Source organism: Ceratotherium simum, chromosome 39 (genome assembly GCF_057802395.1).
Source record: "Ceratotherium simum simum isolate JZ-2026a chromosome 39, ASM5780239v1, whole genome shotgun sequence".
NCBI lineage: Eukaryota > Metazoa > Chordata > Mammalia > Perissodactyla > Rhinocerotidae > Ceratotherium > Ceratotherium simum.
Genome location: NC_141938.1, coordinates 4,978,989 through 4,998,403, shown reverse-complemented (window position 1 = coordinate 4,998,403; position 19,415 = coordinate 4,978,989). Strand labels below are relative to the sequence as shown.

The 19,415-nt window shown below is 41.2% G+C and overlaps 1 protein-coding gene across 1 annotated transcript; it reads left to right on the top strand.

Annotated features, from left to right (window-relative positions):
* Nucleotides 1–283: 283 nt before the first annotated feature.
* Nucleotides 284–18,240, top strand: LOC147912123 (uncharacterized). The gene is made up of 4 exons (XM_087425405.1): nucleotides 284–409; nucleotides 14,528–14,654; nucleotides 14,859–14,919; nucleotides 15,307–18,240. Exons 1-4 carry the CDS (start codon nucleotides 407–409, stop codon nucleotides 16,457–16,459), a joined length of 1,344 nt encoding a protein of 447 aa, XP_087281531.1. The 5' UTR covers nucleotides 284–406; the 3' UTR covers nucleotides 16,460–18,240.
* Nucleotides 18,241–19,415: the final 1,175 nt, after the last annotated feature.

Below are 19,415 nucleotides of genomic sequence, written 5' to 3'. Positions count from 1 at the left end.
TCAAAATGGAGAGAGAGTAATTATTGCACATGGCGAGGTGACTTTTAATTGTGTTTGTAAAAGAATCACAGTTCCAGGAGGGCGCTCCCAGCACTACTCTTCAACGCAAATCTCGCTGGGAAGGACAAGTTCTGGGGGGCGTTAGGCTCAGAAACGTAACCTCAGGGGGCTGTCACTCAGGCAGGAGGGGGCGAGGTCTTGTGAGCGGTCCAATCAGAGGCGGCGCTGGGGCAGGTGGGTGGGACAAAGGGGTCGCATCACCGGGAAGTAGCTGCTCGCTCCTTCCGCGCTCGGGATCCTCTGTCCTCCGCCATTAAAGCCCCCACGGTGCTCTGCCGCCGACGGTGTCGCGCTGTGACCGCTACCAAATCGTAGGAAGGAGGCCACAGAACCCGGGAACTTAGAAATGGTGAGAGTTTGGCCCGGGCGTTGGGGCTGGGGGAGGAGGGGCTGGTCGGAACCGGCCGTGGCGGGACCGGCCTCCCCGCGGTCACCTCCGAGTCTGCGGACCCGAGTCCGCGGGGGCGCCGCTCGGACCTCAGTCCCCTCCGGCCGCAGCGTGGGGGCCGGGCCGGCAGCCGGGACCCCGGGCGTCCTGTGGTCACTGCGCGCGGCGACTGCGGCCCCGGAGCCTCTCTGGGCAGCGCTGCGCCCGCAGCCCCGCGTGTCCCCAGATGGTGCGGTGACCACGGGAGGGTCATCGGGGACAATCGTGACTCGGCCTCCGGGGTTCCTGCGTGGGAGGAGCTGTGGGCTGTGGGGTCTTCAGTGCTTCCTTTCTCCGCAGAGGGAACTCATTTTATTCCGAATTTTCCATACATTTGAGGGAGCAGAGTCTCAAATCCAGGACTCTGTCCCCCAGTCTAGGTCTTCCTAGGGCTGACAGCAAATGTCGAAATTTCCACTCTCTCCCCGCATTCCCAAAGGCCACGTTCCCATCTCTGATTCACAGCATTATCACCTATTTGTCCTCCTTTGTGCATTTGAAACAGATCCAGTATTTTAATTGTTTATCATTTTCTCACAATGGATGGCTGTTTTAAAATTTATTGTGTGTGTGTGGATATTTGACACGAGTGAAAAGCAGCCTGTAACCAGCTGGAACTACGTGGTGAGAAATCCTTGTGCCCCTCCCCCCAGGATCTTTCCTGAGCGCAGACAGCCTAGGGGAAGTCCTTTGGGTGGAGTTTCCTCTTGAGGACTGTTTTGGACGAGCTCACCTGTCAGCGCTGGCCCCACCTAAGTTAGCCACCTTTAAAAGATTTATTCACTTTATTTTAGTCTCAGTTTTTCAATGAATGAAAATTACTTTATAATCAATACCATTTCAAACACAATGTAAAATATTTTCAAAGAGGCAAGAAAGAGGTTGTGGGGGATCAGAATTGGCCACCCTAAAATGTGTCTATTTGGCATGAGGATTATTTTGGGCTGGTTACTTTTAAGGAACTGCAGACCCGGAGGAAGCTCTGAAAATCAAGTAGAAATTACCCTTTGTAAGAGCCATTTATAGTTGTAGGGAAATCTCCATTTGTCTCCCTCCCTGTACCAGGAAGAAGGGGGGATGACCTTATCTCTAGCAACTCTTGTCAATGCAGAAGGCAAAGACTTAAATCTGCATAATAACCTTACTCTTGTTGACCACTTTTCTGGTAATCTCTCGTAACTGACTCCCGGCTGCCCCAACACCCTCCTTTGTCTTCAGCTGAGGATAGTGTTTAAGGTAACAGCCTCCGCCATTGGTGAGTTGCTCAGTTTTCCTGGGTCTCTCCCATGTATACATGTTATAAAGCTTTGTTGGATTTTCTCCTGTTATTCTGTCTCATGTCAATTTAATTCGTAGCCCAGCCAGAAGGACCCAGAGGGTAGAAATTGATCTTCCTCCCTTAGAGGTGAATTACAGAAAAATGAATTATTCTGATATTCCTTTGCATGTATTCCATTCTTTCCTTTTTTTTTCACATTGCTGGTACTAATATTCTGAGATCTGTTCTTTAATTTTGGGGAAGTTCAAAAGTTCCAACTTTCCAGGAGGTTAGACTTGCAGACCTGAAGTGCTCAAGTTTAATAAATAGTTTATAAAACGATTTCTTGCCATGGAAATAACAATTAACATTATTTTTTTTTCCAGCATGCTTTAGATACTTCTGGGTTTTCTTGTTGAGCTCGCAAAGTGCCTTACAATCTTCTTCCCTCCTCTCCACATGAACACCGGTTTTGAGTGATTTTATTGGATTATTCAAACAGTGGGTTTCTGTTATTTAAAATATCAATGTGGTCCAGAGCAACTCCAGTGGAGGACAGAGGTCTGAGGCTGATGACTCCAAGATACAACCCCCTTGAGCCTCCAGTGGAAGCACTTGAACGTCCAGTTGTTCTGGGGGAGCTTCACCCTGCAGGTGTCCTCCCTGCTCTCCCCCACCTTGAAAGGAGCCTTTATACTGAGAGAAGCTGCAGAGTCCCGGAAAGCTGGGGGTGCACCATGTGATGTTTGGTTGGAGGAGGTGGCGGTGGGGGAGGTGATGCCCTTTCTGAGGTTGTAACAGTGCTTCACTTGGGCCTGTTTCTAGATACACGTTGGAGTTTTCACAGTGTAGGGGCACACAGAGGGTAATTTGTGCACATTGAGAAAGTCTGTGAAAGTCAGGAATTCTGTGTCCTTCATTAGGGTCCATAGATTTGGGAGTTTATTTGTGTCACAACCTTAAACTGAATTCTGCTGACAGTAGCTGATTGTGGTTTCTCATTGGCTGGGCTGTTACTGGGCAAGGAGAAATTCTTCCTACCTCTAGATGGGGTGTGTAAGGTAGGCATCTTCCTGTTGAGGAATGGGAGGTACGCTTCTTTTTTGGGGTCTGAAAAATACAGTGAGTAGTACTGCATGGGAGGTCCTCCTTCAGGGCTTGCCTACTCCACTTGCAATGAGATTTCCTGTATTTCTGTTGACATTTGCAACCCCAGGTGACCATGTGGCAAGGCAGTGGCAGAACCCAGAACCCATGTCATGAGGCACAGGCCCCTGGAGCACAGTACTCCCCACTGTCACATAAACATCACCTCTGCACCAACAAGCACAGTTTCACAATTGTCTCTATACCACCAATTATGTCAAAAAGAGATGCCCTGCCTGTCCCAGCTCTTGAGTCCCTCAGGTGCCCTGCTGTACCTAAACCACTCTCCCTGAGATCTCTGGCACATTCCACCCTGCAGTTTCAGTGGCTCGTCTGCTGACCACACCTGGCTCCCACACCTCAGAACCTGCCTCCAGAGTGAGTTTGGAGCCCACCCACCAAGGCCAGTGCTTACTTTCTCTGGAACAGGACCCACCCTGCAGAGTTCCAGCCCTGAGGCCTGTGGGAAATGGTGATCCCAGCCAGACCCTCCAGTCATGGGCCCCTCCCTTCACATGGCACCCAGAATGCAACAGGCACCACACCAAGGGAAGTGGGGGGAAATGGTGAGGATTTACACCCCTCCTGAAATGTGCAGGTGCAGGTGATGCCCCCTCCTTTGTGGGAGGCCACGCTCACTGTTTCCTGAAGGGAAGGGGCAGGAATGAGCCAAGCCACATCCCAGTGTGCTCTTGCAACAACTTCCAGTGCTTTCCTGGGTCCCCAAGGTGATGTCTCTGTTTCTGGGAGACCTGGGGTCTGAGATACTGAGGCCTCCTCCCCCGGATCAGTGAATGTTCCGGGGCAGGGTAGTGATCAACACCTCAGTGAGGATGGCCCATGGGGCCGACCCACATGGGGTCTGTGTGCAGGTGGGACACGGTGGCTGGGCGATGAACAGAACTTTGTTGTCTGCACTGAGCTTCCAATGGGAAAGCAGAGGGAGGAAGGGGCCAGTGGTGAGGGGCGTGTTTCTGGAAGTGATCATAGCAGTAAGAGGGGCTGGAATATTATGACCACTGCAGCCCTTGTGGGCTCTGACTCTCCCCTCTCAGGGCCTGGGCTGTGTGTTTCTGGGCCACTGTGTTTGAGGGTTTGTGACTTTGGGTGTCTGTGTGTGAGTGTGTGCACAGGTATGTCCAGTGAGAAAGCCTGTGAGATTTTGTATGCCTGTTTGGGGGGCTGTGTGTATGTCCTTAAAATCTGGAATGCTTTTCTTTCATTTGGTGCCTGACTGCCCTGGTGTGAGCAGACAAGTCCTTGTCTTCTTTCTGATTATATTAATCCTGTGTTTTATTTTCTGTATCTTAAGATGTTTTGACATCTTGGGGGCCTCTCAGACATAGGGAGACACTGCCCCTCCCAGGGGCACCTAACTCCACCTTGGCAGTGGCCAGCCTGTCTGGAGCAGGCCTTTCGTGTGCACACCACCCGGTCCAGTGCCCTGTCCCTACAGACCTCCTGATCCACCTCTCACACACCAAGACGATATCTCCCCTGCCCTAAACCAACGCAGGGCCAGGTACCAAATGACAAGACCGTCTCTATGCCCCAAACCCTGCTGGAATTGTTAAAAGTAGCCAATCCTAAGCTGCTTACACTGCCCTGACTTGTGTTTCCTATGGAACCCCAAATGAAGGCTCTGGCCTAGATTTTTGTCCCACTCCTGATTTGACCTCTTGAGCAAATCTGATACATTGCCTGTGACCCTGCCTGACATGGCATGCCCCCTTACTTTGGGAAATACAAGTAATAAAATATTTCAATGACAGCGGCCTGTCCTTGTTGTCACTTAGTCACCTCCATAAATGAAAATCTCAGTGGTACAAATTGGACACTGATCCTAAGGAGAAAGCGTTCAGTTACGATGGTGGGGCCACCGTGGGAGGACTGAGTGAGGTCTGTGGGAATATGAGTCCACAGCAGAGGTGACGTTTACCAAGGAGCCTGCAGCAGAGGACATGGATGCTGAGCGAGGAGATACTCACCTTTGTTCCCTCACTGAGCTCACAATAGAAAAGCAAAGTGACAGAGGGACAATTCATGATGAGTGAGTTTCTGGAAGCTTTTGTAGCAGTGAGAGGGGCTGGAACATCATGACTCCAGCCATTCTGGTTTCTGACTGTGCCATCCAGTCTCCCATTTTGTGTTTTTTGTAGAGATGTACTTTTTGTCCTGTGTGGTGTCAGGAAGGGTGAAATCCCTTCCCCATGTGGAGGAGCTGAGACACCCTCTTTGGGGATTGGTTTGGGAGCCAGGAGACACCCCTCTACCAGGTGGGGTGGGAGTGAGAACGATGCACTGTGTGAAGGTCTGGGCCTGTGATGAGGTCTGTGTGAAGCTTCCATGTGAGCGTGTGTGTGTCTGTCTCTCTATGAGCCCTGATATGCAAGAAATATTGGTGTGACAGGCCTTCTGGTAGGTGCTTTTGTGAACAAAGCAGAGCAAATATCCCCGTTTGCTTTAAAGCTGACATTTTAAGAGAGAAGAAGATATATAAGTAAAATTATACCGTATGTCTGATGATTGGCCCTGAAGAGTAAAGAAAAGTGGGGAGGAGTGCAGAGGGCCTGGGCTCTGTGTGTCTATGGGAACATCTGTGTGTCTCTGAGCCATTAACTCTGAGGATTTGTGAGTTTGTGTGTCTGTGTCTGTGTGTCTCCTCCTATATGTGCCACGTTAAGGTTATTGTGATTTTGCGTGTCTGTCTGTGGAGCTATGCACATGTCCTTTGAAATCTGTTAAGTTTTTTCCATGTTCTTGTCTAATTGCCCTGGCAGCACCATTCCTACCACGTTGGGTAGAACGGGTGAGAGCAGACATCTCTGTCTTCTCTCTGATCTCAGAGAGAAAGCCTCCAGTCTTTCACCATCAAGAAGGATGTCAGCTGTGGGTTTTCATTGATGCTTTATTTCATGTTGAGGTAGTTTACTGAGGGAGTTTATCGAGTGTTTTCCTTGTGAAGGAGTGTTGAACTTGGTCTGATGCTTGTTTGTATCTAATGAGATTATCCTGTAGTTGTTGATGTTGATTCTATTAATGGTTTCTTATGTTAATTCACTTTCAGATGTAAAACCAACATTTCTTTCCTGGGTTAAATTTCCGTGTGGTCATGCTGTTCAGGTCATTTTATCTATTGTTGGATTCACTGTACTAGTATTTTGTGGAGCGTTTTTCATCTATATTGAAAAGAGAGATTTGTGTACTGAATTATAATGTAGTATATAGTATAAAATTATCTAATGCTGCATATAGTGTATATCTTTGTGTGTCTATGTATATATATAGACAGAATTTATAATACAGTATGTATACGTGTCTATATTAATATATATGTTATAGGTAGTGTATTACCTGTATATACTATAGGTAGTATATAGTATTGTACAGAATTAGTATATATTATGTATAAATAGAATATATTATATATTAACATATTTATAATTAGTTTTGCAGTGTATAGTATAGTGTTATGCTTTTAAAGAATAGTATTACAGTCTTATCAGTCTGTAGCGTAGTGGGTGTCATTACCGTGTCTGTCCACAGAGTTACTCAAATAAGCCATTCACATCCTCCCATGGGCTCATAGGGGCCCCTCACTGTCTTGATACTCCAAAGCCTGGCTCCCACACCCCCTGTTTGTTTTCTCTGCTTCTGAGTGCAACTGAGGTGTCAGTATGTGTTTCAGAAATTGTAACTAGTTTTTCAGCCTGAGGGTTGAAGTGAGGCTCTGTCGTTTGATTTTTAATATGTGCAGAGACATGTGGGACCTGCTTATGTATTTGAGTAAGTATGAGCAAGATTATCCCAGAGTGCTTTCTCCCAAAGCATGACCTTGGATAAGTAGCTGATGTTCTTGTTGCCAGGCAGCTAGACCATAAGAGTCTCAAAATATGAAGATGGTGTTGACATGCAGGGCATCTTCCAGCATGAATGCCTGCATGTTGACTAATCCTGCTGACCATTAGGTCCTGTCTTTGATCAGGGATGGCCTGGTTAGGGACCATCATATGATGGTCATAAGACCACCATTGATATGAAAATAGGTGCAGGATTTATTTTTTCGTGAACCAGAAAGCAAAGCATAGTTCATAAAGGAAAACACACGTCCTTTGCATTTCAAAGGGAAGAAAAAAATAGGTACTTAAATTGCTTCTTTGTAGACAAATGCTGAAAAGCCTTACAAGAAATGAACTACATTGTTATCCACATGAGCATGGGGAATCTAGAAGCCAATGCTAGAATTCATGTTAGGACCAGCCTCCAGGCACGGTTTTAAAAATATCAGGCTGAGTTATTGAAAATTGATATTCATGATAAACAAAAAAAAATTGTATTAACCGTATTTTATTTTATTTTTGTGAGGGAGATCAGCCCTGAGCTAACATCCCTGCTAATCCTCCTCTTTTTGCTGAGGAAGACCGGCTCTGAGCTAACATCTATTGCCAATCTTCCTCCTTTTTTTTCTTCCCCAAAGCCCCAGTAGATAGTTGTATGTCATAGCTGCACATCCTTCTAGTTGCTGTATGTGGGACGCGGCCTCAGCATGGCCGGAGAAGTGGTGCGTCGGTGCACGCCCGGGATCCGAACCCGGGCCGCCAGCAGCGGAGCGCATGCACTTAACCGCTAAGCCACTGGGCCGGCCCCGTATTTTATTTTTAATAGTGTTGAATAACAAAAATTCAACTGAATAAATTTTAAATGTCTAATTGGCTTTATTGAGCAATTCATTAATTAGGCAGCATCCCATGTTGCAAGTAGAGAGGAGGAGGTCCATAGGACTATAGAAAGGGAAAAGTTTTAAAGCCAGGAGAAGGAAGGCATAAGCAGAATAAAAGGGTTATTTTAGGCAAAGTTACCTTCCTTTGGGGACGCAAGGGTATTGTTAGGTGGATTACCACATCTTCTTTTGGGAATTGGAGAGGGCCCATTACCTCATTGGTACAGACCAGAAAATTCTAGACTGACCTGAATGAGATTGAAGCTGCAGTTAGGTTAAATAATAAACCCTGGTTTGGTGATGTGGGACTAGCAAAAGTGACTCCATTTGGGGCCTGTGGTTTTCTTGTTAACAATAGTTTATAATCAAATGACTAATGTATCTTTAATGGGAGGCCAGAGCTCTATGTGTTAATTGTCTAAATAATAATTTTTTCAAGTGTGCAATACATTTTAACTATAAAATATTAATTTTTTCAATTGTTTCTCTGTAAAATGACAAGTGATACTACAGCCTGTAGTGCCATTGTATATCAATCTGGAGAGGATTTCTGATATGGGCCGTGTATTAAGTGCACTAGAGTTGTATCATAATGTAAGCAGATGCACTGACCCACTCCCCAGTGAAACTGGTAAAAACTAATTTAAAACAACCATTTAAACCCTCCGGAATTCGTTCTAAGGGCAAGCAGCAAATGAGGAACATGTATTCAAGAAAACTGATAAATATTCTGTGAGAAAGGGGAGAGTGTGTGGGATTTGAACCATGTCCACTCTCTCCCCACTCTCAGCTCAGCAAGTGAACACTCCTCTCCAGAGTGCTGCACCCTGAACCAGAAGACATGATTCTGTCTCCCTAAGCTTCCAGAATGGGGGCTTTTTCCCAGGAAGAGCAGGACTTCAACATTACCCATCCTGCCCTCAGCTACATATTCATGAATTTAAGTCCCTCATTGGTTCACATGAGAACCCGGGACCCCCTTCTTGCACCCAGCCCCTTCTCCTGGTACAGAGGCTCTGCTGTGCTCATGGTTTGCTGAGAATACTGGGCACTGGTCACTCTTTCCCCAGCTCATGAGGTGGCTGTAACAGGAGACAATCAAGAGGACCTCTGGCTGCTGTCTCTCCACTGCACTGATCACTCAGCCCCTAAAATGGGATTATCACCCAGGGAGAGGCTTCCTAATGTCCCCACCACAGCTCCAGTGTCCTGGCACAGAGATTTTTCCTGAACATGGGGGAGAAGCCAGCTCTAAAACACAAACCTGTTAATTCTTTTCCCACGGAATTAACTTGGCCAGCAAAAGATCATGAAAAGTTCAAGTCAGATGACACTTTGAAAAGAAAAAAGCGGAGAATGAGGTGAAAGGCGAGTAGATTTGTGTATTTAATGAAGATACTGCTTAGACTATAGGCTGACTAGTTTCTGGAAAGAACCAGAGAGTTTGACTGCTGGGAGGGTGCTTTCAAAGGTCAGAACAAATATCAAACAGTGGCTTCAGAAAGTATTTCTACAAAGGAGCCAGAACTTCACTGGAGTATTTGATAAAGTTATGCCCCCCAGCACATTGGTGAAAACAGGAGAGCAATCAGCCAGCAATTAATCTAGTTTAACCATGTGGTGCGTCCATGATGGAGGAAGAGAGCCCTACCAGTACCTCTGTCTCATGCCAGTAGACGTACCCAAAGCCATGCTGGATTCTAGGAGATAAATCAGAGGTTTCACTCTGTGTGGAGGATACAGACTTAACTAAAATAATCTACCCAGTCACTGAACAAGCAATTAAGCTAATAACAATAAAAAGTAGAAGTAGGAAGGGAACCAGAACCCAGAGTTGCTAAAACATACTGCCTTAAATGTCTGGTTTGCATCAGAAATATGAGACATGCAAAGATAAAGGAAAGTAGGAACTATACACTGGGAAAAAAACAGCAATTGAAAAATAACCCAACTATTGCAGGAAACCCCAATAAAACTAGCAAGTGACATCTCAGCAGAGAAAAGAGAGGTCAGAAAGCAGAGGGATAACATATTCAAAGTGCACAAAGAGAAAACGTATCAACCAAGAATCCTATATTCACTAAAATTACCGTGCAAAATATAAAGCTGAAATAAAGACTTTTTCAGATTAGCAGAAACTGAGAAAATTTCTTAACAGCCAACTGTCTTAGGAGATTACTGCAGGAGTTCTTCAGGTTGAAAGGAAGTGACCCAGAATGGTAATTGATATCAACAGAGAGAAACAAAAATGCCACTATCAGTAATTATGTAAATATGAAAGGCAGAATAAATAAGTTTTTTATCCTTTTTCTCTTAGCTGTTATCAAAGGAATTGTATAAAATACTATACATTTCATATGCTGTTGTGCTTATTCCATATAGAAGTGTAATATGTGTATAATTTGTTTCTCATTAAAAGCACAAAGTTCCTGGGTGAGAGCAAAGCTGTGTTGGGCTAAGGAAGTGACTACAGATGGTAAAGAAATAAGTGTAACAATATGTTATTGAATTGTATCATTAATAGAGATAATGTACATAACAGTAATGCCACAAAAATGGCAAAAGGGAAGAGCGGTATATAGGAGTAAACATTCCCTTTATCCCTGGAATTAAGCTAGTATACATTCGAAGTTTATTCTTATAAATTAAGAAGTATGTGTTAAATAGTAGAGTAACCCCTAAAAAAAAACTCCAAAAATATAGTGAAGTCATTTAAAAATTAAACTGCCACATTGAGAACATCATTTCTGTATCATAAAGTATAGTTTCACTTCCCTAAAAATCCTGTGTTCCACCTATTGATTCGTCACTCCCCCAACCCCCAAATCCTTAACAACTAAAGATCCTTCTAATGGCTCATACTTTTCTCTTTTCCAGAATGTCATATACTTGGAATCATACACTACATAGATTTTGTCACATTGGCCTCTTTCCCTTAGCAATATCCGTTCAAGATTCCTCTGTGTGTTTTCATGGCTTGATACTTCATTTCTTTTTATCACTGAACAGTATTTCACTGTATGGATACACCATTGATTGTTTTGTCTATTTGATTCTTGAGGGACATCTTGTTTAAAATTCGAAGACTTGCCAATTGTGAATATAGCACCTATAAACATTCAGGTGGATGTTTTGTGTGAACATAAGATTTCAGTACACTTGCAAAAATACCAAGGAGTGTGATTACTGGATCTTACTCTACGTAGTAACTCTGAATTTTGTTTTGAAAGAAGGTTCCTGTCTTCCATTGTAAGTTACCAAATTCCATTTCCACCAGCAATGAATGAGGCTTACCTGTAGCTTCACATCTTCACCAGTATTCTGTGTTCCTAGTGTTTTAAGTTTTAACCATTATAATAAGTGTTTAATGATACCTCATTGTTGTTTTATTTGCAATTTCCCAATGACATTTGCTGTGGAGAATGTGTTCATATTGCCTATTTCCCGTCTATATATCTTATATCTTCTTCAGTGAAATGTCTGTTCAGATCTTTTGCCCATTTTTAATTGGGTTGTTTGTCTTTTGACTGTTGAGTTTTAAGAGTTCTTTGGATATTTCAGATACAAGTCATTTATCCAATAAGTGTTTTACAAAAACTTTCACTTACTCTGTGAGTTGTTTTTATTGTCTTAACACTGTATTTCTCAGAGCAGTAGTTTTTCATTTTAATGAAGTAAAATTTTTGGTTTTTTTCCTTTTGTGGACCTTGCTTTTTGGTTTCATATCTAAAAATTCATCTGAAAACCCAAGGTCATCTAGATTTTCTCCTATGTTACCATCTAGGAGGTCATTCCATTTTGCATTTAAATCTGTGATGTGTGTTGAGTTAATTTTTGTGAAATGTATGGGGCCCGTGTCTACATTTGTTTTGTGTGTGTGTTTGCATGTGGCTACCCATTATTTCCACCACTGTTTGTTTAAAAGACCTAATTTTTCGTTTGAATTGCCTTTCCTTCTTTGTCAAAAATCACTTGACTGGGGCTGGCCTTAACCAACTGGAGCGGTTAAGTGTGAGCTCCACTCCAGTGGCCCGGGGTTCACAGGTTCGGATCCCGGGCACGCACCGATGCACCGTTTGTCAAGCCATGCTGTGGCGGCGTCCCATATAAAGTAGAGAAAGATGGGCACGGATGTTAGCCCAGGGCCAGTCTTCCTCAGCAAAAAGAGGAGGATTGGCATCGGATGTTAGCTCAGGGCTAGTCTTCCTCACACACACACAAAAAATCACTTGATTATATTTGTGTGGGTCTATGAGGAAAGCAATGGACTCATATCCTGCAACCTTGCTATGTTCTCTTATTAATTCCAGGAGTTAATTTCTGTTGTGAATTCTTTAGCCATTCCACTGACTATCATGTCATATGGAAAAAAATGTTATAAATTTAGCTACAGGATTCATAAAGATGTTCTTTCTTAAGAAGTGGACATCCTCTTTATTACCAGTTTGTTATAAATGGATGTTGGATTTTATGAAATCCTTTTTTATTTTCATTTTTCCCTCCTTTCCTTTCTGATATTAGTAATTTCTGTCTTCCATCCTTTCCTTGTTTTCTTGAATAGTGTTTATCAATTTTATTAGTCTTGTCAAAGAACCATTTGTTTTCATTTTCTCCATTGATTTCGACAATGACATTGATTTCTTTTCTTTTTATTTATTAATTAATTTTTTATTTATTCTTTTATTGTGCTTACTTTAGGCTAAATGTGCACTTCTTTTTATTGTTTCTTAAGTTAGATGCTTACATTATTGATAATAGATCTTTGGTTTTTCCAGTGTATTTGTTCAATGGCAAAAATTTCCCTCTAGGCACTACTTTTGCTGCTTTCCAGAACCATTGGTATGTTGTGTTTCATTTCCTTTAGTTCAAAAGAAATTTTTATTTCTCTTGAGACTTCATCTTTGATCCAATGTATTATTTAGAAGTGTGTTATTGTTTCTCCACATATTTGAGGTTTTCCAACAATCTTGATGTTATTCACTTCTAGATGAATGTCTAGGTGGTGTGAGAGCATATTTCCCATGTGTTCTGTTTTTTCAAATTTGATTAGGTGTGCTTTCTGTCCCACAATGTGGTTTGTCTTGGAGAATATTCCATGTGACCTTGAGAAGAATGTATATTCTGCTGTTGTGTATGAAGTATTCCATAGAGTATAATGAAATCCACTTGTTTCATAGTGCTCTTCAGTTCACCTCTGTCATTCCTCATCCTGCCTACTGGAATTTATAACTCTTGGTAAGGGCGAGTTGAATTCTACAGCTGTAGCACTGGATTCATCTATTTCTCCTTTGCCCCTCTGTTATGCAGGTACACATGAAGCACTGCTGTGCCTTCTTGGAGAATAGACCCCTTTATCAGTGTCTAATGCCCCTCTATCTCTGCATTTTTCTTAGTTTGAAATCTGCATTGTCTATAATTCATATACTGATGGCAGCTTTCTTTTTACTAGTGTTGGCATTGTCTATTTTTCTCCATCCCTTTACCCTTCATCTATCAGTGTATATAAAGTGTATTTAAAGTGGGTTTGTTGTAGACAATATATAATTGTGTTCTTTGAAATCTGATATTACTGTGTGTTTCAATTGTATTGATACCATTGATAATTAAAGCTGATATTGATAAAGCTGGATTAATATTTATGAGGTCTTTGACTGTTTTCTAGTTTTTGCCCTTGTTTTTTTTTCTTTTTGTCTTCCACATTTTTCTGTCTTCTCTGGCTGAAATTGTGCAATTTCTCTGATTTCTTCTCGTCTCTTAGAATATCGGTTACACATTTTTGAAAAGCATTTTTTAATGGTTCCTCTTGAGTTTTCAGTATACATTTACAACTAACCCACCTCCTCTGCCAAATAACAGTATGCCACTTCACTGTTGTGCAAGTACCTCTTAACACACTATCCCCAGTTTCCCCTTCCCATTTCTTTGTCATGTTGTTGTCATTTATTTTACTTGTCCATAAGCTTCATGTATTGTATAATCATCAGCAAATTGACTATCAAACCACTGTGGGCTTCAGTGAACTTGGTTGCATTCTGCAGCTCTTAACCTGCCCCTCAAGGCCAGCAAGGCTCAAGGTACATTGTTAGGGTTTGACTGGAAAGAGCTGTTCTGGCACATTGTTATCTCACTGTGTGTTCTAAAAATTGGCAGGAAGTAGCCTTGAGGCACTTGAATATAGGGATTTTATGGTCTAATTGGTCATGCCTTCTTCCTTGTGTCTGAGCTCTAAGTTCCAAATAACTTTCTAGCCCCACTAAATCACACAGAGACAGAGAGAAAGAACTGAGTGTATGATAAATATTACGCATTAAAAGTGATGCTTCCCCCCAAGAAGGTTTACATTCACCAGCTGCATCTGATTCCTTGTAATGATCTGGAGGAATCTAGGACAATGTGGCCAGTTGGGCTTCATTGTAAGTCTGATTTCTACGGGTCTCCTGGCCTCTCTTGTTGATGACGGGAGTACACAAAAAGTTTCCCATTCTTGACTATGTTTTTATCGATTGAAACCTCATGCAGATTTCACCCTCTGCCTCATGGAGTGCTGTGACTGGTGGGTAATAAGGAAGAAGATGAAAGAATTTTTCTCACAAGGAATCATCAGTCTTAAAATGATATTTGCTTTATTTCTATAACATTTGTGTCATTTCCTAATATACTCTGTACCCTGCCATTACAGAGAAATATGATGTAATGTGATCACAGTACAAATACATAAATAATTTCCATGTGTTCATAATACTGTTAAATTGATGAGCAAGTGTGCACAGAAAATGAGTGGGTTTTTGATGATCACAACATAGAATAAATGTTTGGAGATGACAGAATCATATGTAACCTTCCTACATATGGAGTACAGATCCCCAGTGCTGTCAGCCTTATGCATCCTACTCTACACATGTTTGTGATGTTTCAGGACTCAGTGGCCATTGAGGATGTGGCTGTGAACTTCACCCCAGAGGAGTGGGCTTTACTGGATCCTTCACAGAAGAAACTCTACAGAGATGTGATGTGGGAAACCTTCAGTAACCTGGCCTCAATGGGTAAGACTGAGGACATTCCTTCCCTTCATCAAGTAGAGAACAAGTGTTTCTTGCCCATCAACATGGTTCCAATATGTAGAATGTGGAAACAGGGGGTGTTTGTAAATAAACTAGAAATGGTCATAGCTCATCATGGACTTAAAGCTAATTTTTTTTCTATAATTTCTAATACTTTGGAATCGTCTTTCTGGGTCTGCATTTTAGGAAAAATATGGGAAGATCATGATATTGAAGATCAGTATGAAAACCGGGAAAGAAAACAGAGGTGAGTATATAGAAAACAGTGTCTGATGTGAGAATTCTGGTATGTTGTGAAATTTTAAAGAGAAGCAAAGAAAACAAATAACGCTTGCTTCAAATTTAGCTATTCTTAGAAAATTTTTATCAAATATGCTTTCTGAAATGTGATGTAGAGGATCAGTTTTTGCAAAATAGTTCCCTTGGAAACAGGATTAATAAACTCTATATAGGAATATCACTGTTTTGATAACATGAAGGGTGAAAACCTCTTGTAGAGCATTCATTATATTCAGTTTCTGTGAATTGAGACAAGACAGAAAACCTAAACTTTTCCTATGAATCATAATCAATATAACAAATATAAAATCATTAATAAAGAAATCATTAATAATGTGCTCCTTATTTCTTACAGTGGTTGTATAGCAGGGAGACTCTGTGAAAGTGAAGAAGGTAGTCAACATGGAGATAAATTCAGCCTTACTCCAAATCTCAGTCTGAACAAGAAGACTATAGGAGTTAAACGATATGAATGCAGTCTATGTGGAAAAGCCTTCATGCATCATTCATCCCTTAATAGACACATTAGATGTCACACTGAACAAAAACCATATGACTATCAAAACTATGGAAAGAAGTTATGTAAATGTAAGGAATGTGGCAAAGCCTTCCCTGTTCCCAGTGCTCTTCAAAGACATGAAAGAACTCATACTGGAGAGAAACCTTATGAATGTAAAAAATGCAGTAAAGCATTCGCTTGCTCCAGTTACCGTCGAATACATGAAAGAATTCACACTGGAGAGAAACCCTATAAATGTGAAAAATGCAGTGAAGCATTCACTTCTTCCAGTTCTCTTCAAGTACATGAAAGGAGTCACACTGGAGAGAAACCTTATGAATGTAAAATATGCAGTAAAGCATTCACTGCTTCCCGTTCTCTTCGAGTACATGAAAGAATCCATACTGGAGAGAAACCCTATAAATGTAAAACATGCAGTAAAGCATTCACTTTTTCCACTTCCCTTCGATTACATGAAAGAATCCATACCGGAGAGAAACCTTATGAATGTACAAAATGCAGTAAAGCATTCGCTTTTTCCACTTCTCTTCGATTACATGAAAGAATTCATACTGGAGACAAACCCTATGAATGTAAAAAATGCAGTAAAGCATTCACTTTTTCCACTTCTCTTCGAGTACATGAAAGAATTCATACTGGAGAGAAACCCTATGAATGTAAAAAATGTGGTAAAGCATTCGCTTCTTCCAGTACTCTTCGAATACATGAAAGAAATCACACAGGAGAGAAACCTTATGAATGTAAAAAGTGCAGTAAAGCATTCACTTCTAACAGTTCTCTTCGATTACATGAAAGAATTCATACGGAAGAGAAACGCTATGAATGTAAACAATGCAATAAAGCATTCACTTCTTCGCGTTATCTTCGATTACATGAAAGAATTCATACCGGAGAGAAACGCTATGAGTGTAAAAAATGCAGTAAAGCGTTCACTTTTTCCGGTTCTCTTCACTCACATAAAAGAATGCATATTGGAGAGACCCCATGAATGTAAAAAATGCAGTAAAGCGTTCACTTCTCTTAGATCACTTCAAAGACATGAAAGAAGTCGCATAGGAGAGAAAGCCTGTGAATGTCAGGAAACTGGTAAAGCATTTATTTCTGAAGCAAACTTTTGAGGATATGCGAGAATGCACACTAGAGGAAAAACCATGTAAAGGTAAAGAATGTGGGAATGCTTTATGTCATCCCAGATTTTTCTGAAGGCATGATAGAAACGTTACATATTTGAATGTAAATAGCATGGGAAAGACTTCATTTGGCCTACATACTTCTGTGTGTAACTTCCAACCAGAAAGAAATATAAATGTAAGTAACATGGGAAAACTTGTTTGTGTATAATGTTCTAGAAAACTTTCAACATGAAAGAGTTGTTATAAAGTTTGTAAATATATTGTGTTTTCTAAGCCACTTAAAGTGCCACATTGGATTGTGGGTTTCTATTAATAAAATGAATATTGAGATAATTCTACAAGTTATCCTTCATCAATACTATATAAAGATTAATAGGTGGTACTTTCCTCTTATATCAGTTAATATTTTCTCTTTAATTTTTAATGTTTTAATTGTTCTGTGTTAAAAGGCCATTGAAAAATGACAGTTTGTAGTTTTGCATTTGCTTCCTGGCCTTATATTGCAGTTCCCAGATTTGCCTAATCCATTGTGCATTTTGTACCTTTCTTAGAGAGAGCTCCTTTTTTGGGGTGGTGGGTGTATGAGCCTGTTTTTATTTTCCACACTTGGAACAGTTGGAATGAAGTTTTATGTATGGCAGGTTTGTCAGTATACTTTCCTGTGAATTTATTTTCACGTTTGGGCCTTTGCTCTTTGTCCTTCCTTCTGACTGGTATTTGGTGAATAGACATTGAATTAAGTAGAGGCCTGTGATAGGGCAACAAAATCTAGAGCTGGAGACATCACCCCTATAGTGTATTATGTCCATGTGGGTAATATTAAGAACTGGATCCTTAAGAATCCATCCCCTTTGTACTTCCATGTTGGAATTCACCAGTAGCCTCACTTGCGTGAGATTAGGAAGACAGAAGCAAACAAGGCATTGGTGAGATTTTGGAGCCACCATACAGGGAGAGAGACAGTTACATAGGAGCTTCGAGGATGCCATCCTCAATCCCGTTTTCTGGATTCTTTGCCCTTCTAAGCAAGAGTATCTTGAAAAGCACCACCAACTGTTGGGACTTGCATTTTCTTAGAGTTGTCTTTTCCTCTTATATTTTCACAAGTTTCACATCAAAGATCCATTAGAGTTAGGATTTTTCTGTAAGGTCTCTTGTATCCAGCAGGAAACTAATTCAGACTTTTGTGGTTGGGAGTATTCTCTGATTCCCCTCTTCTCTAGATGATAGCTGTGTAAGGTCTAATTATGCTATTAATAGTGCTAGTGAGTGTGTTTCCTGATTCACCGTGAAGATCTACAATAGGGCAGTAAAAAAAAGGACCTGGGAATTTGTTTCTCTGCTGCATTGTGCAGTGGCTGCCTTGACCCGGTTCTTCACGTGAGAACAGTCCCCTTTCTCATGTCAGGAAGACAGTGTGTGTTTCCTGTTAGTTATAGCTGAATGTATTCCCTCAATATGTTTTAAATAATGTTTGATTGTATGTCATTAAAACTATGCGTTTCCTTGTGAAATGAACACTTCTGTAGTTGTTTCATTGATATATTTTATCAACTGTTCTAATCCAGCATATGCTAATAAATATTCGTGTGCTTTTCTTTCCTAAGAACATATTAAAATTCATTTTAATTATGGATTTTCAGATATACTTTGCAATTTTCTTCATTTAATCATTATACATTATGAGTCTACTTTGCCATGTGCATACAAATTCAGGTATTTTTTCCTCAGGCAAACTTTAATTTTCTTTCTTTTATAGTTACTATTTTTTTCGTGAAACTAATTTTTAATTTATTCTTAACACAAAACTTAAAAATCATGTTTTTTTAACGCCCTCTTGCCAGTGACCTGCAAGACTGCAGCTGCAGTCAAAGAGAGGGGTGCAGTAAATTCTAAGAAGATTGACCACAGACCATAAAGGACTGTGAGGTGTGACAGTGACAGGGTGCTCAGAAGTCCTCCTTACAAGATGTTGGCATGTGGTTGTGGATTTGATTGCTATTCAAGGAGGAAGGTTGTTTTCTCTATTGAATGCTGTGAGGAGGTAAACATAATTCTGTGTTTGGAAGCATTTTGTCATTGGTAAATATAATCATTCTTTTCTAGAAGGCAAAACAAGGCAGTGGAGCAAAAGTTATTTTCTAAGAAGTTCCAGTCAGTCTTTTTAGTAAGAAGAAGGGAAACTTAGTCATATTTATGATTTAGAATTTTATCTTTTACTGTTTGTACTGGTATGTTACAGAATATTTTTAGTATTGTCCTGGTGACTGTACCTTTGATGAGGGAGGTGTGTGAGATTTTTCTCTTCAGCAGGATGAGACTTGGCCTTGCAGTGACTGCAGGCAGCTCCTGGTCCTCTGGGACAGCTTTTGCCTTTCCTGCTTATTATCAAGACACTGATGTATTTCCTACAGTGTATTAGACACTGTTGACCCTGAAGTACCTCAGTCAAATTATATAAATTCACTTAGTATACTACATAATGTTTTTAATGTCTCCTTTATAACTCACCAGAGGCCTTTGAGTTTAGGTAAATTGTGAGACAATACAAACCTAGCAAGGGAGAGAGACAGGACCACTCTGCCAATCAAGCCTTTCTTTCTCAGGGACTATGCTTTTAATGCTAATGTTTCAACATCCCTCACATACCATGTTGTACCCAATTTAGCAGAAACAATGCAGGTTAGTATTTGGATAGAAGTGCTTGAAACAAACAAGTTCTTGCAGTCCTGCTGCTTATATGTTTGTGGGAAAAGGGAGATGATGACAGATAGTAAAGCTTTATTTATAAGATAGAGACAAGGGCTGTGA